Source organism: Mobula hypostoma, chromosome 14 (genome assembly GCF_963921235.1).
Source record: "Mobula hypostoma chromosome 14, sMobHyp1.1, whole genome shotgun sequence".
NCBI lineage: Eukaryota > Metazoa > Chordata > Chondrichthyes > Myliobatiformes > Myliobatidae > Mobula > Mobula hypostoma.
The window spans coordinates 59,952,266-59,977,019 of record NC_086110.1 but is presented as its reverse complement, the minus strand read 5'-3'; the positions used below and the strand labels follow the sequence as shown (position 1 = coordinate 59,977,019).

Genomic DNA, 24,754 nt, shown 5'->3' with positions numbered 1-24,754 from the left:
AGTTCCCTTCTTCTCCCAGAAAATGGGTCAGCGTCACCATCCAATTCATTGGCACGATCTGGCTGATATTCCATTGCTTGTTGGATTTTGCTGTTTGACCGCTGTGTTTCCGACAAGGAAACACTTTGTAAGCATACGTCGTTGGTTGTGGAGAGTTTTGAAAAGTCTCAGGATGAGCACAAAAGATAAGCAAGTCAATTTCTTTCTGACACCTGGTATCTTTGGTTCAACAGCTTTGCGTCTGGAGTCACAGGAAGAAAATTTAAATCCTATTCTAACCATGCAGAGGATTTTAAATTGAGGACTGTGGGCTGTAATCATTTGCTTCTTGGTCATTGTGTCTGAGACCAGCTGTGTGGTGGGTTGATGACGTAGTGTATGTTGGAGGAATGTGATGTTAACTGGCCAATCAGCACGTCCTGAATCTCTGACCGTGCCAGACAAGAGCAGCAGGAACATGTAACACCAACACCTACAGGTTCCCTTTTGAGCTTCCCAGCAGCCTGATTTGGAAATGTATCTTTGCATCTAAATTCTGAAACTCCCTACCCACTATTGGACGGTTGGTAGAAGGTGGAAGATATCTTCAACAGAAGGATGGCAGTTCACCAGCTCACACCATGAAGCTTATTTATTGATTGATTAATTGATTGATTGGCTGCAGCACAGTGCGGAATAGGCCCTTCCAGCTCTTGGAGCTGCGTCACCTAGCAACCCCAGATTTAACCCTAACCCTAACGGGACAATTTACAATGACCAACTAACCAACCAACAGGTATGTCTTCAGACTGTGGGAGGAAACCAGAGCACCCGGAGGAAACCCACGCGATTACAGGGAGAACGTACAAACTCGTTACAAACAGTGGCGGGAGTTGAATCCCGGTCACTGGCACTGTAAAGCGTTGGGCTAACCACTACGCTACCGTGCCACCAACCGTTACGCTACCGTGCCGTGTTGAAATTCATTAAACTGCAGATGCTGGTAATCAGAAACAACACCAGAAAATGTTGGGAACACTCAGCAAGTCAGACGATACCTGCAGAAAGAGAAAAAGATTTCAGGAGGAGATACTGTATCTTTTTCCCAGAGTTGAAATGTCTAATATCAAGGGGCTTGTATTGAAGATTGGGGTGGGGGGTGGTAATTTCAATGGAGATGCGTGGGGCAAGTTTTTATATACAGAGTGTATTGTGTGCCTGGAATGGAATGCACTGCCCAGGTTGGTGATGGAAGTAAATATGACAGAGGTGTTCAAGAGGCTCTTAGACAGGCAAATCGAAGGTATGGACATTGTTTGGACAGAAGGGATTAGATTATGAAGACACGTAGTCCTCTTTTATTGTCATTTAGTAATGCATGCATTAAGAAATGATACATTATTTCCTCCGATGTGATATCACAAAACACAGGACAAACCAAGACTGAAAAAACTGACAAAACCACATAATTATAACATATAGTTACAACAGTGCACAATACCATAACTTGATGAAGAAGTCCATGAGCACAGTAAAGTAGAACGTTTCTCAAGTGTCCCACATTTCACGCAGATGGGAGAAGGAAGAAAAACTCTCCCTGTCATGCCGACCACAATCCGACTCTGAGTCATCCAAAAACTTCAAGCTCTGATCAGCTCTCCGACACCGAGTCCTGAGTGCCATCTCTGTCTGAACGATTCAACGTCCTTCTCGGTCGCCAAAAGCAGGCAAAGCCGGGGATTTTGAGGCCTACCCTCCGAAAGATTCCCGACCACGCAGTAACGACAGCAGCGAACAGGCGTTTCAGAAATTTCTCCAGGTGTTCCTCTGTGCTTTCACATCCATTCTCCATCAAATCAGAATTGTCCACAACCCCTATTTAAGATACGATATCATTTTTCGCCAGAGGGCTACACACATGCAGGCGCACTGCCATTTTCTCACACTAGATTAGTTTAGTTGGGCATTTTGATAACTAATGTAATTAGTTTGGCACACATTGTGGGCGTAGGGCTGGTCCACTTCTAGGTTCACGAGATTTTCCAGATGCCGGCAATCCACACACACAAAATGCTGGAGGAATTCAGTAGGCAACATCTATACAGAGCAGGCGTTTCCAACCTGGGCTCCACACACCCCTTGCTTAATGGTATTAGTCCATGGCATTAAAAAAAAAGGGTTGGGAACCCCTCATATAGGGGAATAGAGAGCCAATGTTTTGGGCTGAGATGTTTCATCAAGACCGGAAAGGAAGGGGGAAGAAGCCAGAAGAAGGTGGTGGGGGAGTGGAAGGTGTAAATGCTAGAAGGTGAGGGGCAAAATGGGTGGGTGGAGGACGGGGGATAAAGTGGGAAGCTCGAAGGTGATCGGTGGAAGAGGTAAAGGGCAAGAGAAGAAGGAATCTGATAGGGGAGGGGAGTGGACAGTGGGAGAAGGGGAAGGAAGAGGGATATCAGAGGGAGGTGATAAGCAGTTGAGGAGAAGGCAAGGGATAATTGGGAGCAAGAATGGAGGAATGGAAAAAGAGAGGAAGGGGAGGGGTGAGATATTACCGGAGCTTTAGAGAAATCAATATTCATGACGTCAGGTTGGAGGCTACTATGTTCTTCATCAAATCCTTTTGTTGAGAGCCTCTGACTTGAAGCATTAAGTCAGTTTCCCTTTCTCAATGGCAATTAGACAAGACCTTGACAGTGAGACTTTCAACTCATAAGTGGAGAAAAATAACGGAACAAGATCAGTCTGCTCCCAGTGTTCTAATTGGGCAGTCTTGCTGGGTTAGCATCAATGACAGGATTAAAGAAGGTGCTTAAGTAGGAACTCACAGGGCTATCTGACACAATCTCATGCGTTGGTGCAGGCTGATCCTGCAAGCAAATTTCAGTCGGCTTGGAAATCTGGCTCCAACCAGCCACTTTGAGTCTTAGTGCAAGGGCTCATTGAAGTCTGCATTCTCAATTAGAATTCAACTCTTAAAAAAACCAGTTTGAACACTGTCTCTTATTGGTTCGTGTTGTTATTTTTTCATGTGTTTTAATTGCACCTTCAAGTTCTCATATTATCCAAACTTGGATACCAAGGTCGTGGGTGATTAGAGGGAAGCATAGGATTCCTACCAAATTCCAAACTATAATCACATTAAGGCGGATCTGAATGAGTGGGTTGAAATCAATGCAATTGAACGAGAAGGGGCTGAATTGTAAACCTGACGTAGTGAGTCTTTGCACTGGGTTCAGAAATGTAGGGAAGAAGGGTCTTGGCCCAAAACATCAACTGTTTACTCTTTTTCATAGATGCTGCCTGACCTGCTGAGTTCCTCCAGCATTTTCTGTGCGTTGCCTCAGAAATGTAGCTTTGTCTTTACTGAACTTCAGCCATTGCAGTGAAAGCAGACCTCCCAGCTGTTTCAGCACAAACAGATTCCTCCAAAGAGCACTGAGATGAATGACCCCCCATGTTGGTTGTGTGGGTTTTAAGTAAGTTTATTGGCCTGCTCCCAAACAGCACCTTAGGGAGTATGCCCTTGATTTAGAGCTTGTGTCTCCTATAATGAAGCACTGAAGCATTAGCCAACACTCAACGCACAATCTGAGGAAGATTGAAGCCACTCACTGTGATTTAGTAGTGAGGATTTGACATACTGAGCTAAACTGGTTGCTCCCGTGCATCGCATTTTGCTGATCAGTGCCGAGGACCTGGAAAGGGAGAGTGAGACCAGATCATCCCAGTCTATCTCTCGTTCCTGTGCTTTGGAAAGCCCTCATTTCAGAATAAAAGCAAGGTTGGTGCTAAAATTGCAGTTGTAGAGAGGAATAATTTACTTCCATAACTCCAGAGAGATCTTTGACTGTCTGTAGGCAGTCCAGGAACGGGAAGCCTGAGGAAGATAAGGAATCGTAGTGTGATTGTCTGTAGGTTGTTGAACCTGGAATGGTAGTTTTGGTGTCATCCATGGTTCAGTCAGACAACTGTTGGGACCTGGAGCCCAGAAGCCAGTACTGAGGAATAACTGCACTGCTGTGGATGCTGTCTTTTGGATATAACATTAAATTGATTTTGCATTCCCCAAATCTTACATCACTATTTCAAACTCCAGAGGAGTTATTGCTGTCACCCAGGTCAGTATCCACTCCTCAGACAATTTGATCTAGTATTTATCAATATTGGACAGGCTTTGTGTACACGGGTTCCCATATTCCCCACTTCATGACGGTGATTACACTTTAAACATTCTTCATTGGCCAATGATGGTAACTGCAGGAAGAGGCCAAACTGCATTTTCTCTTGCACTTGTTGATGTGTGGCTGATCTCCGATGTGCTCCACAGTGGAATAGCCTGATATAGCACACCTTGCTATGCTTCACAAATGAGGGAAGCAAAGTCAAGTTTATTGTCTTCGGCACAAGTACATGGGTGCACAGGTGTGACGAAAAACTGTCTAAAGGAAAAGAGGGGCAGGACAGTGAGTGTGTCAGTGTTACTGGGCGGCTGAGGGAAAGGAGGGAAGAACCTGTCAGACAGGTCCAAACCCAGCGCTTCTGTTAAAGAAACAAGGATTCCTCAAATCTTGCAGCTTTGACCAGAGGAAAGAGGTTTCAACAGCAGTTAAGTAAGGTCATGAAAAGCCAGAAGTAAGTCAGCCTGCATCTTTTGTAAGAGTGTCAAAGGTTTAGAGTGAGAAAGCTGGAGAAAGGGGTTGAGAAGAATAATAAATCAACCGTAATGAAGTGGCAGAGCAGACTCAAAGACCATACGACATCGGAGCAGAATTAGGCCATTGGTCCATCGGGTCTGCTCCACCATTCAATCATGGCTGATCCTTTTTTCTCCTCCTCAGCCCCACTCCCGGCTTTCTTCCTGTAACCTTTGATGCTGCGTCCAATCAAGAACCTATCAATCTCTGCCTTAGATGCACCTAAGAACCTGGCCTCCACAGCTACCTGTGGTAACAAATTCCACAAATTCGCCACCCTCTGGTGAAAGAAATTTCTCTGCATCTCTGTTTTAAATGGACACCCCTCTATCCTGAGGCCGTGCCTTCTTGTTCTGGACTCCCCCACCATGGGAAACATTCTTTCCACATCTAATCTGTCTAGGCCTTTCAACATTCAAAAGGTTTCAGTGAGATCCCTCCCTCCCCATTCTTCTAAATTCCAGCGAGTACAGCCCCAGCCCCAGTTCCTCATATGATAACCCTTTCATTCCTGGAATCATCCTTGTGAACCTCCTCTGAACCCTCTCCAATGCCAGCACATCTTTTCTTAGATGAGGAGCCTCATCTGTGTAAAACCTTGAGATCTGCCTCCTTACAGGCCGCTTCAGTGTGCTCTTGGACCAGGACTCTGCCGCCTGGATTCGTTTCTTCCCCAGCCTTTCCAATCTGGCCCGGCACTTGAATCAATCAAACGTTAGCTCATTCCTTGCTCGCGGGCCTAGGTCCCACTGCCTCGATTCTGCCTCACCTTGGATCTACTACTTCAAGTCCACTCCAGTTACGGCCAGACACTGGCTCGCTCCTATTTCTGCGTCTTATGCTCTTGTATGTACGGATGGCGTGAGGTATTCTGTGTGGGTGAATTGTGCTGCGGATGAGGACAAGTGGCAAGTTGCAGAATCCTCCGGTGACACCTCAGGACGTGAATTCCTTTCTCCTTTAGTCTCGCTTTGCTTCCCACTCCGAACTGGATGATGATTGACTGGTAAAGCTAATGTAACAGGTTCATCTCCAGCTGAGGAGACATGGCAGTGGTATAATAGAGCAGGGAATATGCCTCAGGCCAAACAGTGCATTCACTGTTCATAATGCTTGACTTGTTTGAACACACCAGTACCTCTCTGCAGCTATCGCAATTACCGAGTACATGTTGCCAAGGAGGCCTGAACATGTTATTGTTATAAGAAAAACCTTTTAGCATTAAATTGACTGTTATGTGAGTGATTGCATATTCCTAGAATTCGGATATGTGAGATTATTCAATATTTCCACAGCTGGCTAAGGAGGGAGTTCCTAGGGACCCGCCATTAACACCTTAGACCTTTCATACCATATTAGAATGGTTAATGGATTTTGAAAAGAATGCATCGTTGAATTAGACAGTGGGATAAACTGCCCAGTTTATTTCACGCCTCATGGAGATAAAGACACATCTTTTAACAGCAGAATTGTCGATCACCAAGTGATTTGTAGTAAGTGTTCGCTTGTTTGAACACTCCAAAGTGTTCCTTTGGAGATGGGGGAATGGTGTCAAGTAGAACGATTTATGGAAAGGTCAAAGGATCAACGCAAAGTAATAAGAAGGCCATCTAATACTAGTCAAGTTCAAGTTTAATTGTCATTCAACCGTAGCCATAAATACAGCCGAAGGAAACGGTCTTCCTCCAGGGCTATGGTGCAAAGCACAGTACCAACAGCCAGACACAGCATGTACAGACACAGTCACACACAAAAGTTCCTGAGTGTCATGGCCTGGAGATGAGTCGGGCAGCAGTCATCACGCACCAGTGCAGCTGCAGACAAAGGCAACGCATCTTCCGCCGAGCGAGCACTGGTGGGCCAGCCCCCCTACCCAGTATGGACTCCAGTTCTCTCTCACGCCATCGCCGGCGTCTTCTTCCCTGGGCGCCTGGAACAGGTGATCCCCGTGGCATGAGGTCTTGGCCCGAAACGTCAACTGTTTACTCTTTTCCAGAGATGCTGACTGACCTGCGGAGTTCCTCCAGCATTTTGTGTGTGTTGCTTCTCGTGGCGTGAGGGCCTGATCCGCGGAACAACTGAGGCCACGTGGCTCCTGCGTCGTCAGTCTCGCCATTGAACCAGAGAACTGGACTTGCTGTATTCTACATTACCAATATACAACAGGGCCTTGCAATCACAAGAAAAACACCCAAGACAACCACTTGCACTATTTGTTGGGCAGCGCACTGCCTCTGACACCTTCCTCCTTGGGTGGCTGTAGTCACTGGCAACATGGTCTCCACCACCATCGAGCGACTCGCCAGTGGGACAGACCTGCAGCACATGATGTTCTCAATATCCAACGGTGTCTTGTGATTGCACAAAGGACGCAAAGGGCAAAAATTACACCTTTGTTTGGACCCAGAAAGGCTGCTGCGACAGAGCACGCCCCCATCTTAAAATTCAAGTATATTATCATATGCACAAGAACATTGAGGTACAGGTTCAATGCACAACTTGCAGGAACACTGCAGGTATGTAGGTTCAGAAAACACAGAGCCTACGTACTGTAAACTGTATATTAATGATTATAATCAGGCTCTTATATCTCTTCTCGGGAAGGACTCAAAATACCCCTCAAAGGACCTAACTAGTAATTAAACGACATGGGATGTTATTTGCCACTAATCAACTGTAGCGCTCTCACCTTCAATCAGAAGTTCTCTGTTCAGTTTCCACTGCAAGCACATGAGCACAAAATCCTTGGCTGAAGTTTCAGTGCAGAACTGAAAGTGCAGGTGATAAACTGGGGTCCTGTCTGCTCTGCTTTGTCAGTGCAAAATATCACCTGATTTTATTCCAAAGTGCAGGCAAGTTCCCTGTAATGTTCAGTCCAATATTTAGCCTTCTGTCTGTATTACTTTAAAAAAATCCTAGAGTCTCGTCATTATCTCAACACAGTTGGTGAAATCAAATTAGCTGCTAATATTTCCAACATACGAGTGATTCAGTGACAAATTATGTGTAATTGTAAAATATGGCTATTGTTTTAGTTTTAAAGTGAGTATTTGCTGAGTTTGCTGCACAGTGGGGAGATACAAGTCAAGTTAGCAACACCATGGATTGCTCAACCCTATAGCTGGAAGCAGAGAGATCAAGAGACTAAGATGGGGAAGACTCTCTAATTAAGAGAGCAGACAGACTTTACTGTAGTTACAGAAGTTATACCAGGCTTCAGGGCATTGGTGACTTGCTGTTGAGAATTCTTCAGGGAGCAACTGAACAGAGGTCAAAGTCCATTGACAAAGGCAGAAAAAAGGGATGAAGGTCTACAGGCAGATTTTGAAGCAAGATGTCAAACCTAGTAATAGGAAGATTGTCCAGGTGAGTGTGTGGCAGGAGAGATGGTGTGGGAGGGAGCACCTTAGATTCCCAGGGCATTGGGACTTAAGGGAGATGGCACCTTTAACCGTACAGGTTGAACCAAGTGCAACTCACCTGAGTTGAAACCCATGCCTTCATAGGAAGGTTTGCTAGGCAGTGGCTTTATAAAAATTTGGTTGGCTTCTTTGTACAGAAAAGTAGCATTTAAAAGGAGAAAAGATGTGCAAGAGGAATTTGGAGAGAGAAAAAGAATCAGAACAGGGAGTAGGAAGTTTTTAGACACTACCAAAGGGAGAGCATAAAAAGGTTTAAATTGCTATGTGTGCAAGCACTAGTTTATAATACAAGGTTGTAAAATGCAGGTGTAATCAGTTATTTAGGTTTACAATATTGTAGCATTGACAGGGACCCTGTAAAAAAAATATCGGAATAGGTTCTAAATATTCCGAGGTACAATGTGTTCAGGAATGATAAAGAAGGTAGGGAATGAGGAGGAGTAGAATTGTTAATTAAGGTGAATATTGCTATACTGAGCCATCTGCTTAGAGCTAATCAATAGAGTTGCTATTACACCACTGAGACCATTTTAGCGACCGATGTATTGAATGCCTGATTAACAAACAAGAAACAGCTTACTTTGATGCCTTTCATATCCTTGCTGGAGTCTTCAGTCAGGCTAGCTCGAAGAAATCTTGGCCCAACTACCATCAGCACATCACCAGCAGCACCAGAGGACCCAACACACTCAACCACTGATACACTACCATCGGGAGTGCTGACCACTCCATCTCTCAACCACATTTCAGGAAAACTGGCCGTCTGGCTGCCCTCCTCAGAACCGCATATAAGCAGAGACTAAAGGGCAAGGAACCAGAGGTGAGGACCACAAAGAGATGGTCGTGGAGGCAGGGAGTGATTATGGGACTGCTATGCCATAATCGGTGGACTGGGCCACGTTCAGGGACTCATCAAAGGATCTGAATGAATACACCACAGTTGTCACAAACTTTATAAAGATGTGCATGGACAAGTATGTTCCTCCACCTCCCAACAGCCCCCTCCCCAAAACACTGAGAGTCTTTCCCAACTAGAAGTCCTGGATGAACCCCAGAGATCCGAAACCTGCCGAGGACTAGATTGGTGGCATTTAGGCTGTGTTTGATCTCCAGAAAGCCATCTCACATGCTAAGGGGAGCTCTGGACTTAACTTGGATCACAGAGGGATGCTCGACACTGTGACGGGGGTTTGAATGCCATCACCCCCTACATAGGAAAACCGAGCAATGTGAATGACAACAAGGTTTCATTCCCGGATGAGCTCAATGCTTTTCATTCTTGCTTTGGTCAACAGAACACAGAGGCAGCTTCCCAACCCCTGCAGCCCCCACAGTCTCATGAATGGAGGCGGGGATGATCAGTAGCTTTAAATTCCTTGATGTTAAAATATCAGAGGATCTGTGCTGAGACCAGTATATTGTCATCACAAAGGAGGCACAGCTGAAGCTTGTGTAGATTTGGCGTGTCACCAAGAACTTTGACAAATGGATGCACAGTGGAGAGTATCCTGACTGATAGTCTCCACTGTGAAAGTATAGAAGTTTGTCTGAGTTCTACAGAAAAGTTAGATTGTGGACCATGGAATGAAGAGAAGGAGGAAGGAGGAGGAGAAAGAGTAGAAATATTTTGCTCGGTGTGAGTATAATATGGAACACACTACCACATGGAGTAGTTAACTTGCTAGAGCAGGGGTTCCCAACCTTTTTTATGCCATGGGCCCCTATCGTTAACCAAGGGGTCCATGTACCCCAGATTGGGAACCCCTGTGCTAGAGGGTGAAAGGATGTTGATGACCTAAAGCAAAGAAAGAGGACCTGCATTTATTTACTGTCTGTTGCAGCCTTGGGGTGTTCAGCTTTTTCTTCCCAATCGTGCTGAATATTGTCTGGAGTAAATGGAACTCTGTTTTATTTATTTATTTTTTTATTTGGAGACACAGTATGGTAATAGGCCTTTCCAGCTCAATTACACCCCTGTGACCAATTACCTATTAGCCCATATGTCTTTGGACTGTGGGAAGAAACTCACATGGTCACAGGGAGAACTACAGACGGCGGCAGGAGTTGAACCCAAGTCGCTGGCATTGTATAGTGTTATGCTAACCACAGTGCGACTGTGCTACCTAACAACCAGTCTGCACGTAACTATCCACAAGCAGCAACCACTACTTTGTTCTTTTTGGGCAGAGTGAGCAATAACTGTTGGCCTGAAGGCTAAGGTTAACCCCCAGAATCCTACATCAAGGCCAACTGGGAGTCAGGATCACCTAGTCAGCTGCACTGTTATCGCCATCAGTCTGCAAATTAGCTGGTACATTTCTACAGTGTGGGCATGTGGCCAAGTGGTTAAGGCTTTGGACTAGCAACCTGAAGGTCGTGAGTTCGAGCCCCAGCAGAGGCAGCATGTGTTGTGTCCTTGAGCAAGGCACTTAATCACACATTGCTCTGCGACGTCACTAGTGCAAAGCTGAATGGGTCCTAATGCCTTTCCCTTGGACAACATCAGTGTTGTGGAGAGGGGAGACTTGCAGCACGGGCAACTGCTGGTCTTCCATACAACCTTGCCCAGGCCCGCGTCCTGGAGAGTGAAGACTTTCCAGGCGCAGATCCATGGTCTCGCAAGACTAACAGATGCCTTTACTTTACTTACTTTACATTTCTACATTACTACAATGCTGGAGGAAGTCTGTGAGGGGATGCGGGTGGTAGTGGGTGGCATCTGTGGAGGAAAATGGACAGTTCACGTCTTGGGTTGAGATTCTTCCTCTATGTTCTTGTCCAAGAGAATTTTGTTGGCCTTTCTTTTGAGACGTCTTGAAAGACGTTGCATCAACGTGAGCCTAGATTTTGTCCGTGAGCTAATGCAGCTGAGCTACATCACCAAGCCAGCCGAACCCTTTCCGCAGAGAGCAGAACCTCTGCGATCAGACCCACCCGGCGAGTGTGGGGGAAAGCAGATGGTGAGAGTGTTCTCGGGGTTAGACTGAGGAAGGGTGTAGGGGTTGCTGGGGCGACGGAGTGTGAAGAGAAGAAAGGGTGGAGCAGATTCAAACGCAGCTAATCAAGAGGCACTGTGGAAACGATGAGGCGAGGAATTAATGTAGTTGTGGGTCAGCTGGCGATTTCACAGAGGAATGGAGAAAAATAAGGCTCTTTAGAAAAATACATCAGGACATGAGGGGGAGAAAAGCAACCTCTGTAAGCTCAACAGTTTTATAATAATCGACCTTAGAATTTGACTGCCCTGTAGAGAGATCAGCTGAATGTCATATGCAATCATGTGCGTGGCATACATCGTGGCCTATGACTGTTAATATGCAGAGCACCAGCCCCAGGGGGATGGAAAGTTGTCTGAGAAGAAGGAGGCAGCTAAATAATACTGTTTATTTGCTCAACATTTTTCCAATTGTAATGAAAATTGTCAAGAGAGATTATTATGAAGTGCAGGACACAAATGTGTGCCTGCGATTAAATAGGAGACCTGCCAGCCTGGCGCTCCAGGGTATAATTATCCAGGAGGGGTTCTGTGTGGATCGAGCAAAAAAAAATTCATCCAAACTATTAGTTTGTAATTACAGTGTGCGGTGATCATAGAATGCGGTTTGAAGTCAGAAGTCTGCTGGGGACTAGGGTTTTGTAATTAGGAAGCGGCAGGAAGCAGTAGATCTGTGATTAGTAATGGCTTTTGTGGCGTTAATGTGGATGTAGGGTGGTGGTGAAGTAAAGTGGGGACAACCGCTGAAGAGCACGCAGTGCGGAGAGCGACACGAATTAGAGGGCAGGGGGACTGCCAGCTTTTCCATTTCCTTCTCCCCCATGCACAAGTGGAGCTGTCGGGTCCTGGTGGATTTTGAGGAAGCTCTTCAGTGCCCCCCCCCACCCACCCCTCACTCCCAGCTGCTGGTTACCGTGTCCCCTTCTCTCCTGATAAAGCAACTACACAAGCACATCTCATCGGTCACATACAGAGTGCAGGGTAATGTTGTCCCAGTCACTGAGACTATAAATTGGTGTTGAAGACAAGAAGTTATTCAGTTGATAGGAGAATATGGCAGAGCCCCATTATAAGTGAATAATGTCTCCCTCTGCTCTCCTGCACAACCACTTCATGGTAAAGCAGTGACAATGCCTGTGGTCTGAGAGAAATAAAATTTCTTAATAATGTCAGAGCAAAACACGAAATGCTGGAGGAGCTTATCAGGCCAGACAGCATTTATGGAGAGGAAACCTTTCAGGTTGTGACCCTTCATCAGGACTAGAAAGGTGGGGGTGGGGGGTTGCTATGCAGAAGCCAGAATAAGAAGATGGTGGTGAGGGGAAGGAGTACAAGCTGGCAGGTAATAGGTGAGACTAGGTGAGGGGGGAGGTTGTATGGGTTGGGGAGGGGAGGGATGAAGTACGAAGCTGAGAGGTTATAGGTGAAGTCAGGTGAGTGGGGAGGGGGGGATGAAGTAAGAAGCTGGCAGGTGATAGGTGGAAGAGCTAAAGGCTGAAGAAGAAAGAATCTGATTGGCAAGGACAGTGAATCATGCACCTCTTGTGTTAACAATACCAGGGTAGATACTTTAATCTGCGTTCACTGTCAGTCTAAGTGAGTCTGAGGACTGGATTCCAGCCTGCTTCCTGCAGTGCTGTTAGAACCAATATTTGAGGGGGGAGGATGTGGAGTACTACAGTACTACAGCACAGAAACAAGCCCTTTGGCCCATCCAGTCTGTGCCAGCCTGGTTTGTTGCCTAGTTCCAATGACCTGCACCTAGATCATAGCCCTCTCTGCCCCTTTCCTCTATTTAGTTATCCAACCTTCTCTTAAATGTTCCATCTGAACCCACATTTGTCAATTCCACTGGAGCTTGTTCCACACTCATGCCACCTTCTGAGTGTAGCAGTTCCCTCTCAGGTTTTCCTGAAATGCAGTGAATTTCTGTTAATAGGGACACATCAGGCCAAGTGCATTTTGCCAATTAAGCAGCCGGCCCAAATAGGTGAAGTTACATGGAAATAGTTAAGAGCCTTTACAAAGGTGAACTTCCGTTTAACTGAGTGGCAACTTACGTATTTAAATGAAATACGGAACAATTTGGACCAGTACCAATATTACTGCGGTTATTATAAAATTATGTGTTAGTTCCTAATAGTTAATCAACAGAGGAATTCATCACTGCTCTGCTCTTTTAATTGACTCTATATGAACAAAATCAGCACAGACACCTAGTGTAGATAATGGACTGCCTTCATTGCTTTCTTGCATAAAGTCAGAATAAAAAACCAAAATGATCAAAATTCACTGTTTTTTTGAATCTGCATCCGTCGGCCCAGATGTGCAGTACCTTTTCTTTACAATGACCACAGTTCTGTGCAGGATTTGTGCTGAGGCTAGGACCAGGAGGAAGTGAAGGCACTCTGGTTGGTTTTCAAGATGAGAAGCTGGGGAAGCCTGGTTGCATTGTTCTGTTTAGAAAAGGTGGAAAGCAGTGCACGTGGAGTAAAACAGTTTCATGGATTAAAAACTGAAGGGGGAAATTTCCATCATTACCACTAAAACCCGCACATTAGCACTAAATGGACGGCATAGTAAGGGCAGTACATTGCTCGTTATTGCCAAAATTTGAACTTAATGCGGCATGAAATTCTGGATTAAAGTGCATTGTGTAGCCACTGCTACATTGAATGATTTGCCGTACTTAATATGAGAGAATTGCATATCCTTGCACAAAGTACACAGTAGCATATTGTCTATTGTTATCTGCAGCTGCTCTGTGATACCTGGGCATTACAGCGTCGCATGGTTTGTTTATTTATTATATTATTTCATTATCAATACAGCACACAGTAGGCCATAGTGGCCCTTGGAGCCACACCACCCCAGCTACCCCACAACCCCGATTAACCCTAACCCAATCACGGGGCAATTTACAATGACCAATTAGCCTACCCGCTACATCGTTGGATTGTGGGCGGAAGCCGGAACACCACGCATTCTCCGCGTACAGACTCCTTACGGAATGGCGCCGGAATTGAACTCTGAACTTTGGAACACCTCTAGCTGTAATAGTGTCATGCTAACCTTTATGCTATGTGGTGCCCAGGGTACCATGTCGTGTGACCATGTGTAACTCATCACCATCAGGCTATTCCTGAGTGGTGAGTCAGCTTGCAGACTTCATCCAGTAACACAGCATTACTACCCGAGGCTAACGGCCTCATTTACAACAACTCCTTGCATTGTGTTTTACGCACTCTGATCTGCCATTAAAAATTGGGGATCTGAGAGGGTCCTTTCTCACACTGAGAGCGGTGAGTAACCGGAGTGGACAGCCCGGGAAAGCAGAGGAAGCAGACCTATTGGCCTCTTTTGTCTCGATGAGCGCTTGAATCTCTTAGGCCCTGAAGGCTAAGGCCCAAGTACTAGAAGGCAGGTGGGCATGTGCTGGCCAGCATGGATGTTGTGGGCTGAGTGGCCTGCCTCCATCACTCAAAATTCCATGAAAGAAGGAAGAACTCCCCCTTGGCTCACAATTTACGGGTATTAATTCATGCTAGTAGCTCTGGGAAAAAGAGCGGGAGCAGATTTATGGCAGTCCGATGCATTCCATGGCTGCATTTCCCCTTTTCACTGTCACTGCCGGTAAGGTATTGCCCACAAGATGGGGAGAGGGCAAAGGCTCCCTTAGACCTCTTCTTACATAGACAGCTATTTCTCAACTGGTGCCATCACGTTTCTGTCCCAGGTTCATGGGGAAGTGTAATAAGCGTCACGTTTGATGTGTGCTGTTTTCAATGTGAGGACATTGATGGTCAGATATCAGAATTGACGCTCTTGGAGACCTGCTCAGTAGGCTGACTACTCCAGATTGACAAAATGCCCACGGTAAGCTGTCTTTGTGGGGGATAGAATTGTAGCTTGTGAGTCCAACACGGCTGCACTTACTGTGTGTGTGTGTGTGTGTTCGTTCACTGGTATTCGTGTGTGCGTTCGAGGTTGTACTTGCATATATGAGCAGGGGATACGCACACCATGCCTGTGCAGATGCACTGGCCAAGTTTTATATGCATGGATCCTGTTGGATTCTGATGAAGGGTCTCGGCCCGAAGCATCGACTGTTTATTCCCTTCCATCCATCGATGCTGCCTGACCAGCTGAGTTCCTCCAGCGTTTTGTATGTGTTGCTCTGGATTTCCAGCGTCTGCAAAATCCTGGTGGTTTTGTGATCTAGAGGTTGAGACATCAATGATCAAAGAAAGAAGTGAAAGAACAAAGAAATCATAGTTATCTTATACAAAAACTAGCTCTGACTAAAAAGATAACAAGGTTCCAGTGATAACAATAAACCTTTAAAATAGGTAGATTTATGTGGTGTGACACCTGCCGCAGAAAAACTGAGAAGCCTCAAGAAAATACAGAATCAGCTGTTCCAAACAATTACTGGAAAATTCACTGAACAATCACACATGATTATATAAAAATACAAGCAGGCATAGGAAAAATAAACTCTAAAAACCATTTCTACACCCTAGCCAACCATGTGTATGTGTGTACTTCCACATGCATGCTAATATGTTTGATTCTATGCACATGTATGTATGAATATATGAGGTTCTGTCCTTCTGGATGTGGACTACCTATGGCAGACACTCAAAGCTCCTCTGGTGCTGTCTTTACAATTTCCACAAAGTCAATAGCAGGATAAACAACCCAAGGTCATGTCCTGTCACTGATGAGTGGCCCCGGCTCTAAGTCTCATTAGTAAATGCTATTGGCCAGTCCATGCCAGACTTCCAAAACAAATGACTACTCTGAGCTCTAGCTGGTGGATAGATGAAGCAATTGAATGAAGTCCTTGGAGCTTCCTTGTGACACCCTCTGCAGCTTGTGCTCGCTCAAACTGGAGAAGGAGCATTAGGTATGGCACTGATAGTCTTGCGCAGAGAAGCTCAGTGTAAATGATGGAGGGAGAGCACCATCTCCCTAAATACCCATCTGCACACTCACCCCTTCCCCTTTCAAGCACCTCCCAATCCACCTGGGACTGTCAAGGGTCTCACATTGGCCTGCCCGGCAAGAGCGATTGGAAGCAAGCCATTCTGTTGGGGGAAGTGCCACAGTGCATGTGTGTATGTGTGCTTTCATTAGCCCAAGTTTTGTTTGAGAGAACAGGTTAATAACTCTGTGATGTCCAGGCTATGTACTTAGACAGCTAAGAGGCACCATCCATGGTGAACCGTGACCAACAGAGGCCTCAGGAAGAAGAATTAAAATGCTGTTCATAATAATGGCAAAGCTATCAAATTGTCATTGAAACATAGCTACCTCCCTGATGTTCTCCGGGAAGAGTAATTTTCCACCCTTACCCAGTTTGGGACTTTTATTTTGACTCAGGATCTCATCCACGTGCTTGAGTCTATACCATCCTCAGGAGTATCTCAGTAAGCCAGACAGTTCAAGGGCACATAGGCCTGGGTGATTATGCTGGCCCACATACTGCGAATGAGTAAGAAATAATATCTGTGGAGCAGCAAGTCATGAACATAAGAGATTCTGCTGATGCTGGAAATCTTGAGCAAAACACACAAAATGCTGGATCCTGATGAAGGGTCTCGGCCCAAAACATCGGCTGTTTATTCCCTTCCATAGATGGGGCCTGGCTTGCCGAGTTCCTCCATCATTTTGTGTGTAGTAGCTGTGGTGCGCTTTTTGCCAGATTATTTCAGAACTTAGCCATGTAATTCAAGTAAAGCTTCCTTATAAATTGGAGTTTTGGTTGTAAAGTACAAAGCAAAGGCATCTCATTATGGCCTAGTGAGCACTTGACGCTTTATGCTTTGGATAGCTGAAGAGGGGGATTTAGAATTTTTCTAATCTAAATCTTCTCTCTATTTTCTCCCCTTGTATTCCCCTAACTTCTAGGCATGAGCCATGAGCCAAAGTCACCTTCACTAGGAATGATCTCGACTGCGACTCGGACTACTGCCACCGTAAGCCCCCTCAACCCTTCCTCCCTCAACGGCTCCATAGTGCCCAATGGCAGCCCGGCAGCTAACAGCACCTTGCCTGTACCGTCAGCGCACTCTGCCAGCTTCGCAGCTGCGCTCCGCAAACTCGCCAAACAAGCAGAAGAGCCCAGAGGTGAGTGAGAGAGAGAGAGAGAGAGACAGAAACGCTTTGGATTTGTGTCTTTTTAAATTGCATTTGAATTTGTAAAAACAAATCCTAAGGTGTAAAGATGCTTATCATCAGTATCCTCTCTGTCATCCATTAGATGGCCTGGCACAATCGGTTTGGTTGCTTGTTCTCTACACTGAGCCCATTAGGTGTTGATAGCCTGAACTTGTCAGGAGTTGTTTACCTGTTACACAAATTTTGTAACCAAGATGTGATTGTAGGTTTGAGGTGAGAGGGGATAGATTTAAAAAGGACCTGGGGGGCCATTTCGTCATGCAGCGTGTGGTGTGTGAATGGAGCGCGCTGCTGGAGGAAGTGGTGGAAACAGGTGCAATACCAACATGGGCAGCACGATAGCTTGGTGGTTAGCACAGCGCGTTACGGTACCAGCAGCCAGGGTGCATTTCCCACCACTGCCTGAGAGTACGTTCTCTCCGCGACCAGCTGGGTTTCCTCTGGGCAATCGTAAGGCCAGAAGGGCCTATTCCGTCCAGCATGCATCCCAATAATTCAAAAATAAAATTTAAAAGACATTTGGACTTTTGTTTGGATAGGAAAGGCTTAGAGGGATGTGGGCCAAACACAGGAAAATGGACTTGCTCAGATGGACATTCCTGGTCAGAATGAACAGGTTGGGCCACGGGGTCTTTGATGCTCACCCTTCCAGAGGAACACTGTGCTGTTGAGTATTCACACTTGGTGTCCAAGGAGGAAGTGAGACACAAAAAGCACTGAAAAACGCAACGGGACGGGTAGCATCCATGGAGGGGCATAGACAATGTTTCCACTTGAGAACCTGCACCCGGACTTCAATGGTCCTGAAGGGTCTTAGTCAACAATGTCAGCAATCCATTTCTCTGCAGAAATGTGACTGACCTGCTGAATCCTTCCAGCGCTTTACCTGTTGCTCCAAATTGCAGCTTCAGCAATCACTGTGCGTGTAATTCTTCCCTTGTTTAACATCGTATTGAATGCTCATTAAGACTATTAAAATCAGAAGTTCTGCTTGCCCAACTGAAAACCTGGCCTGAGCTTCACGGACGAGATTGAATTTTGCAGAGCAGTGGTGTTGGATGGTTGGCAGTTTGGGCAGGGTATGTGATGGAAGGGTGTGAGTGACAGAGGGATACAGGGTTTTCTGTGAACGGTGGAGATGATCAGGCAGATTGTGGTGTTCCCTTCCTGACCTGTGCTTTCCTGCATACCTATCCATTATTGAAAGGCCTAGACAGAGTAGAGTGGAGAAGATGATTCCAGTAGTGGGAGAGTCTCGGACCAGAGGGCACAGTCTCAGAATAGAAGGACATCATTTCAGAACAGCAATGAGGAGTGATTTCTTTACCCAGAGCATGGTGAATTTGTGGTTCGTAACCACAGATGGCAGTGGAGCCCAAGTCATTGCGATTATTAAAAGCAGAAGTTGATAGGTCTCCATTTGTAAGGGCGTCAAAGGTTATGGGGAGGAGACAAGAATGGGATTGAGAGAGAGAATTAATCAGCTACGATCGAATTGCGGAGTAGGGTCAATGGTCCGAAAGGTCTAATTCTGCTACTATGTCTTATGGTGTTCCTGCATTAATACTCCTGTGAATAATTCTGATAAATTAGGGATTGGAACTTCAGAGCTGTGTCTGAAGTGAAGTTTAACGCAGTGAGTTGGGCATTGTCTCAACAATCCCCAACAACCCAAATAGGAAAGCCAACCAGGGCTACAAGACACTTCTTGTTTGGTTAAGCCAGCATTTCCCAAACTTTTTTATGCCATGGACCTAAGCCATTAAGCAAGGGGACCGTAGACCCCTGGTTGGGAACCCCTAGGTTAAGACACTTCTTGATTAGTTATTCATAGTGGAGTCCAACGTCCAATAATCCTTCTCAGAAAAAAGTCATGGTGCATGCAAGTGAGAGAGGGAGAAAGAGTTAAGGATGTAGAGTGAAAAGATTTATATGACGACAGGTCAATTATGCTTATGGTTGTGTTTTTTCCACTTTTTGGAAGATGCTTTCGTCTGTTCTATGGGACTTGGGACATGAAATTCCACTTCAGTTGTGGGCTTTTGCACTCTCCAGGAGGGCTACCAAATGTTGTCCTGTTTTTATTCCGTAACTAGTAGAGCATCTGCAGATATCCTCTCATAAATTATTTTATTATTGAAAGGCCTACATAGATGTGGAGAGGATGTTTCTCATAGTGGGGGAGTCTAGGACCAGAGGGTACAGGCTCAATAGGAAGATGTCACTTTAGAACAGAGATGAGGAGAATTTCTTTAGCCAGGGGGTGGTGAATCTGTGGAATTCATTGCCATTGGGTATATTTAAAGCACAATTTATTCGTTCTTGAGTTGTAAGGGCATCAAAGGTTATGGGAAGAAGGCAGGAGAATGGGGATGAGGGGGATAATAAGATGGAATGGCAGAGGAGACTCGATGAGCTGAAGAGCCTAATTCTGCTCCTACGTCTTATGGTGTTAAGACCTCTGTCCAAAATCATTCTTTTATGGTACAAAATAACTATATTTCCAAAGTGCCTATTGGCTGTAGAATACCCTGAGGTTATTATCTGCCACAGAGCCACCAAAATGTTTTCGGCTTATGATAAAGTTGCATGCCATCTTGGACAATGTCTCCCATTCAATACATAATGTACTGGTTGGGCACAGGAGTACATTCAGCCAGAGACTCATTCCACCGAGATGCAACACAGAGCGTCATAGGAAGTCATTCCTGCCTGTGGCCATTAAACTTTATAACTCCTCCCTTGGAGGGTCAGACACCCTGAGCCAATAGACTGGTCCTGGACTTATTTCCTGGCATAATTTACATATTACTATTTAATTATTTATGGTTTATTACTATTTAATTATTTATGGTGCAACTGTAACGAAAACCAATTTCCCCCGGGATCAATAAAGTATGGCTATGACTATGACTAAAAAAGTCATAAAGTCACGCAGACATGAAGCTAAGTCAACCCAGGCTATGGGTCACGCCTTCCTTATATGGTTAATTAATACTTCTCCACAATACTGGGCAAGGGAGAGAGCAGATGAGTTAAGGACAAGGAGTGAAAAGGTCTCTCTTGTTGAAAACTCTTTTGTCAGTGATTCATGAGCGAACTTCTGGACATTTACCTGAGACATCTGGATCTAAGGTCCTAGTTTATGCTCAGAGATGGCTCTGCTTCACACACTTTCTGTGCAAAATACATCCGAGATCAAGTACTTTCATTCTCCCAGGCAAGGAGCTAATAGAAAACCCTATGCTGCTCAGTGCTCACGGGTATAAGTTGCCTCATTTGCAACAGACAGATGTAAATTCTATTACCGAAACATCTTCCAAAACACTTGTATCTTCAGGGCACTATTTGAAATTCAATTCATCCTAAATAATCCAAATGGCATATCATTTATTGTACCCTAAGAGCTTGTTTGAATAAAAAAACCTGCCCCTTTCAATATAGTTTACACTCTGATATGCTTCATTGATATTTCATCTGTCCCTAGGCTTTATGATGTGATGTTTCAGCACCAGGATAATGCCACACAATATTGCAGCTCTGTCATTGCTTGTGCACGATAGGAATGAGAGGCAGGAAGCTGGGCAGATGCCTGAGCATTGTGAGATTTGCTCCTTTACACTTAATTTTCATTCTATTCCCAAATTCTCTTCACCACCCCTCCCCACCCCACCATGCTCCTGAGCATCATTCCAGGAGTTTGCTTTTTCCCCTGGGCACATACAGACTTCATACCTAACGCAAGGACCAATCTTTGTTGACCTTAACAGACTTCTCTCAAAGTCCAACAATTGTAGGTTGAAGCTTTACTCCCGAGATTTATCACAGAATTGCGGGATGACACGCTGCCAGGAGATGCGACATTGATAGAGCTACCATCTTTTACATGTTACACCAGGTCCTGTCTAGTTCTTCATGCAGACAAAATAGATTCCAAAGCCTTATTTTGAAAACGAGCACTTAAATCCCTCTGCTTACCCATCTTCTTTGTTTCACCTTATCCCCCTGGCTCCTTCACCCCTTCTCTTTCCCCTCTCCTGCCCTCATGATCTACCCATCACCCACCCCTTCCTCCCACTTAGTCCACTCCTCCTTCTCTTCATTCCACGCTCTACACTCATCGCTTGTCGGATTCCATCTTCCACCTTCCATCTCCCTGCCTCTCACGCCCATTCCCACTCACAAAACTACCATATCCCATTTCACCTGGATTCACCTATCATCCCCCAGCTCGCTATCCTCCCACTCCCCACCCTCACTATTTTAATCTGATCTCTGCCCTCTTTTTTTCCCAGTCCCAATGAAGCGTCTTGGCCCAAAGCATCAAATGATTATGTCCCTCCACTGATGTTGCCTGACCTGTCGAGTTCCTCCCGCATTTTGTGTGTGTTGTACTTACACAGCTTCTCTTAACCTTGCTAATTATGGAAGCTCGTTGTGTCGTTGTGTTTTCTACAACACAACACCGCTTTATTGGCTATAAAATGGTTCAGGAGATCCTCAGACTATCAAAACTGCAATAGGAATGCAAGTCCTTTTGTTCTCCCCATGGGCCTCAGCAGCAAGTGCTGAGAAGATCTTTGGACATGACAGCGAAAGCCACAAGCTATCTTCAGAGCACTTTCCTAAGAGCTGAACAATGTACACTCCATTAGCTGACCTTTGGGCAGGGAATGGTGAGACTGATTGGAAAGGCTAAGATCTGTTAACACTGCAGACTACAGAGACTCAGTAAGTAGCGGTTACATTAATGGCTAAGCAATCCACCCGCCTTGCATTAATGATCCTGAAATATGAGTTCTAATCCCAGTTCAGCAGATGGAGAATTTAATTAAATTAATCTGGAATTAAAAAGATAGCACCCTTAATGGCGCAACTACTGAATTATCATAAAAACCCATCTGGTTCACTAATGTCTTTTGTGGAAGGCAGAGATGCTGCCTTTACCTGGTCTTGCCTTTGTTAAAATCTAGATCCACAGCAATCTGGTTGACTCCAGACTGCATTCTGCAATTGGCCTGCAAGCCTCTCAGTTCCAGGGAGGTTAGTGATGGCCAATAAATGCCCACCAGTAAGCCCCACATTCCATAAACGGCTCTATAAAAGTAATCCTCCTGAAATAAATACTAAGGTTGGTGCTGATGGTAGACATTCACCACCCTGGCGGGAGGTACAAGAGCTTTAGATCCCACACCACCAGGTTGAAGAACAGTTATTACCCTTCAGCCATTAGGCTTCTGAACCAGCGTGGATAAATTCACTCACATCAACACTAAACTGATTCCACAACCTACGGGCTCACTTCCAAGTACTCGACAACTCACCTTCTTGGAGTTACTTATTTATTTAATTAATTATTATTTTTATTTGGTTTATTTGTAATTTCTCAGTTTGCCTTTTGCGCTTTGCTTGTCAGTCTTTGTTTGCGTGCAGTCTTTTAATTGATTTTGTTGTATTTCTTTGTTCTGTTGTGAATGCCTGAAAGAAAATAAACCTCAAAACTGTATATGGTGACGTATATGTATGTTGATAATAAATTTATTTTGAACTCTGAACTTTGAACCCACTCAGCCCCATGATGCACTGCTGGTGGTGGCCAGGAAGCCACCCTCCACCACTGCACACCCCCCTGGCTCAATCTGCCCCAACTTCCACGAGTTTTCCAGTAAGGAGTCACCAGGAAGAAGCTGGTCTCCCTCCTACCCAGTCCCAGAAAAGAGAGCAAACAGCAACGACTCTTCTACCACCACCCCGAATGGCATCAGCAAACTTATGGTGGATATTGCAGCATTCTAAGAACAGGAGCTATGCAAATGCCCATTTTGTTTTGATATGTGCGTGACTCTAAATATTTAAACAGCGGTGTGGTAGTTTCTTGGATCATCTGAAATGCAGATTGTGCAGATACGTGTCTCCGGACTGCACAAAGACATCATTACGTAGCTGTTGCATCTGCTTTGCATATCGTCAAGGGCCATCTGTTGAGAGGATCTGCGGCAGCAGTTGCCAACATTCACAGCCACGACAGAGCCTGGCAATCCACACTGAGTGGCAGTCACCTGGAGAGATGAGTACTGAACCTGGCTGGCTCTGGTCGGCTTGCCCCACACAGCCTGGGACTGTGTTTCCCACCGCTTTTACAAGCAACAGAGCGTTTTAGGTGAATTTCGAATAAACGAGAATCGTACCTGCCCAGATAAACTGGTGCAAGTATGCATCCTATCCTGCTAGGCTTCTGGGACTCTGCTGTAGATTTCCCCCGGCACATGTTAGGTTCACATGTGCGATCATTTCTTCGTTCCAGCTGAGCAAACATCATTACAACTTACGATTGATAGTCGTAGACCAGGCTGGAATTTGACCTTTCGTGCAAAATAAGAGCAGATCAACACCCATAGCTCCTTGTGTCTTGCTGATACTTTATAAGGCATTGGTCAGCCTGCACTTGGAGTATTGTGAGTAGTTTAGGGCCCCTTATCTAAGAAATGATGGGCTGATATTGGAGCAACACACACAAAATGCTGGAGGAACTCAGCAGGCCGGGCAGTATCTGTGGGGAGAAAAGTACAGTCAATGTTTCAGCCTGAAGAAGGTTCACGAAAACAGTTCCAGGAATGCAAGGGTTAATGTATGAGAATCGTTTGTTGGTGGCCTTGGTGGAATTTAGAAGAATGAGGAGTGAATGAATAATGAAAGGCTCAGAAAGAGGTGATATGTAGAAGATGTTTCCTGTAGTCGGTGGTGGGGTGGGGTGGAGGGCAGGTGCGGATTGTGGATTAGGATCAGAAGACACACACGCAAGATAAAAGGATGTCCCTTTAGAACAGGTGAAGAGGCACTTCTTTACCCAGAGGATGGTGAATCTGTAGTTCTCTGTCACAGATGCTGTGGAGGCCAAATCACTAGGTATATTTAAACCAGATGTTGTAGGTTCTTGATTAGTAAGGGTGTTAAAGGTTACGGGGAGAAGGCAGGAGAATGGGGTTGTGAGGGATAGTAAGTCAGCCATGATGGAATGATGGAGCAAAATTAATGGGCCAAATGACCTAATTCTGCTCCTGTGTCTTATGGTGATGGTATGTGCTCTACCTTTCAATAACACCTTGGCTGATCTAATCCTGGCCTCAATCAGGAGTCAGAGAGGCACAGTTAGAAGCACTGCTATATTACAAATCCCATGAGGCAGCTTCAATCCTAACGTACTGTCTGTGTGGAGTTCGCAAGTTGAACCTTGGCCGCACGGTTTCCTCTAGATGCTCTAATTTCTTCACATTATCCCAAAGGCATATAAATTGGTAGCTTAATTGGCCACTGTAAATTGTCCCTCATGTGCAGATTAGTGGGAGAGTCTTTATTCTACTTAGAGACGTAGCATAATAACAGGCCCTTCCGACCCATTGAGCCTGTCACCCAATTACACCCTGCCACCTATTAACCTACTAACTTGTGCGTCTTTGAAATATGGGAGGGAACACACAGGG

The 24,754-nt window shown here is 45.3% G+C and overlaps 1 protein-coding gene across 1 annotated transcript in view; it reads left to right on the top strand.

The window, feature by feature from the left end:
- The window catches only part of gse1b (Gse1 coiled-coil protein b), a 784,409-nt gene that overhangs the window by 653,887 nt on the left and 105,768 nt on the right, over positions 1 to 24,754 (top strand). Inside the window, exon 3 of the mRNA XM_063067194.1 lies at positions 17,004 to 17,222. Coding sequence (XP_062923264.1) covers positions 17,004 to 17,222 — 219 coding nt within the window. The remainder of the gene's footprint in view (positions 1 to 17,003; positions 17,223 to 24,754) is intronic.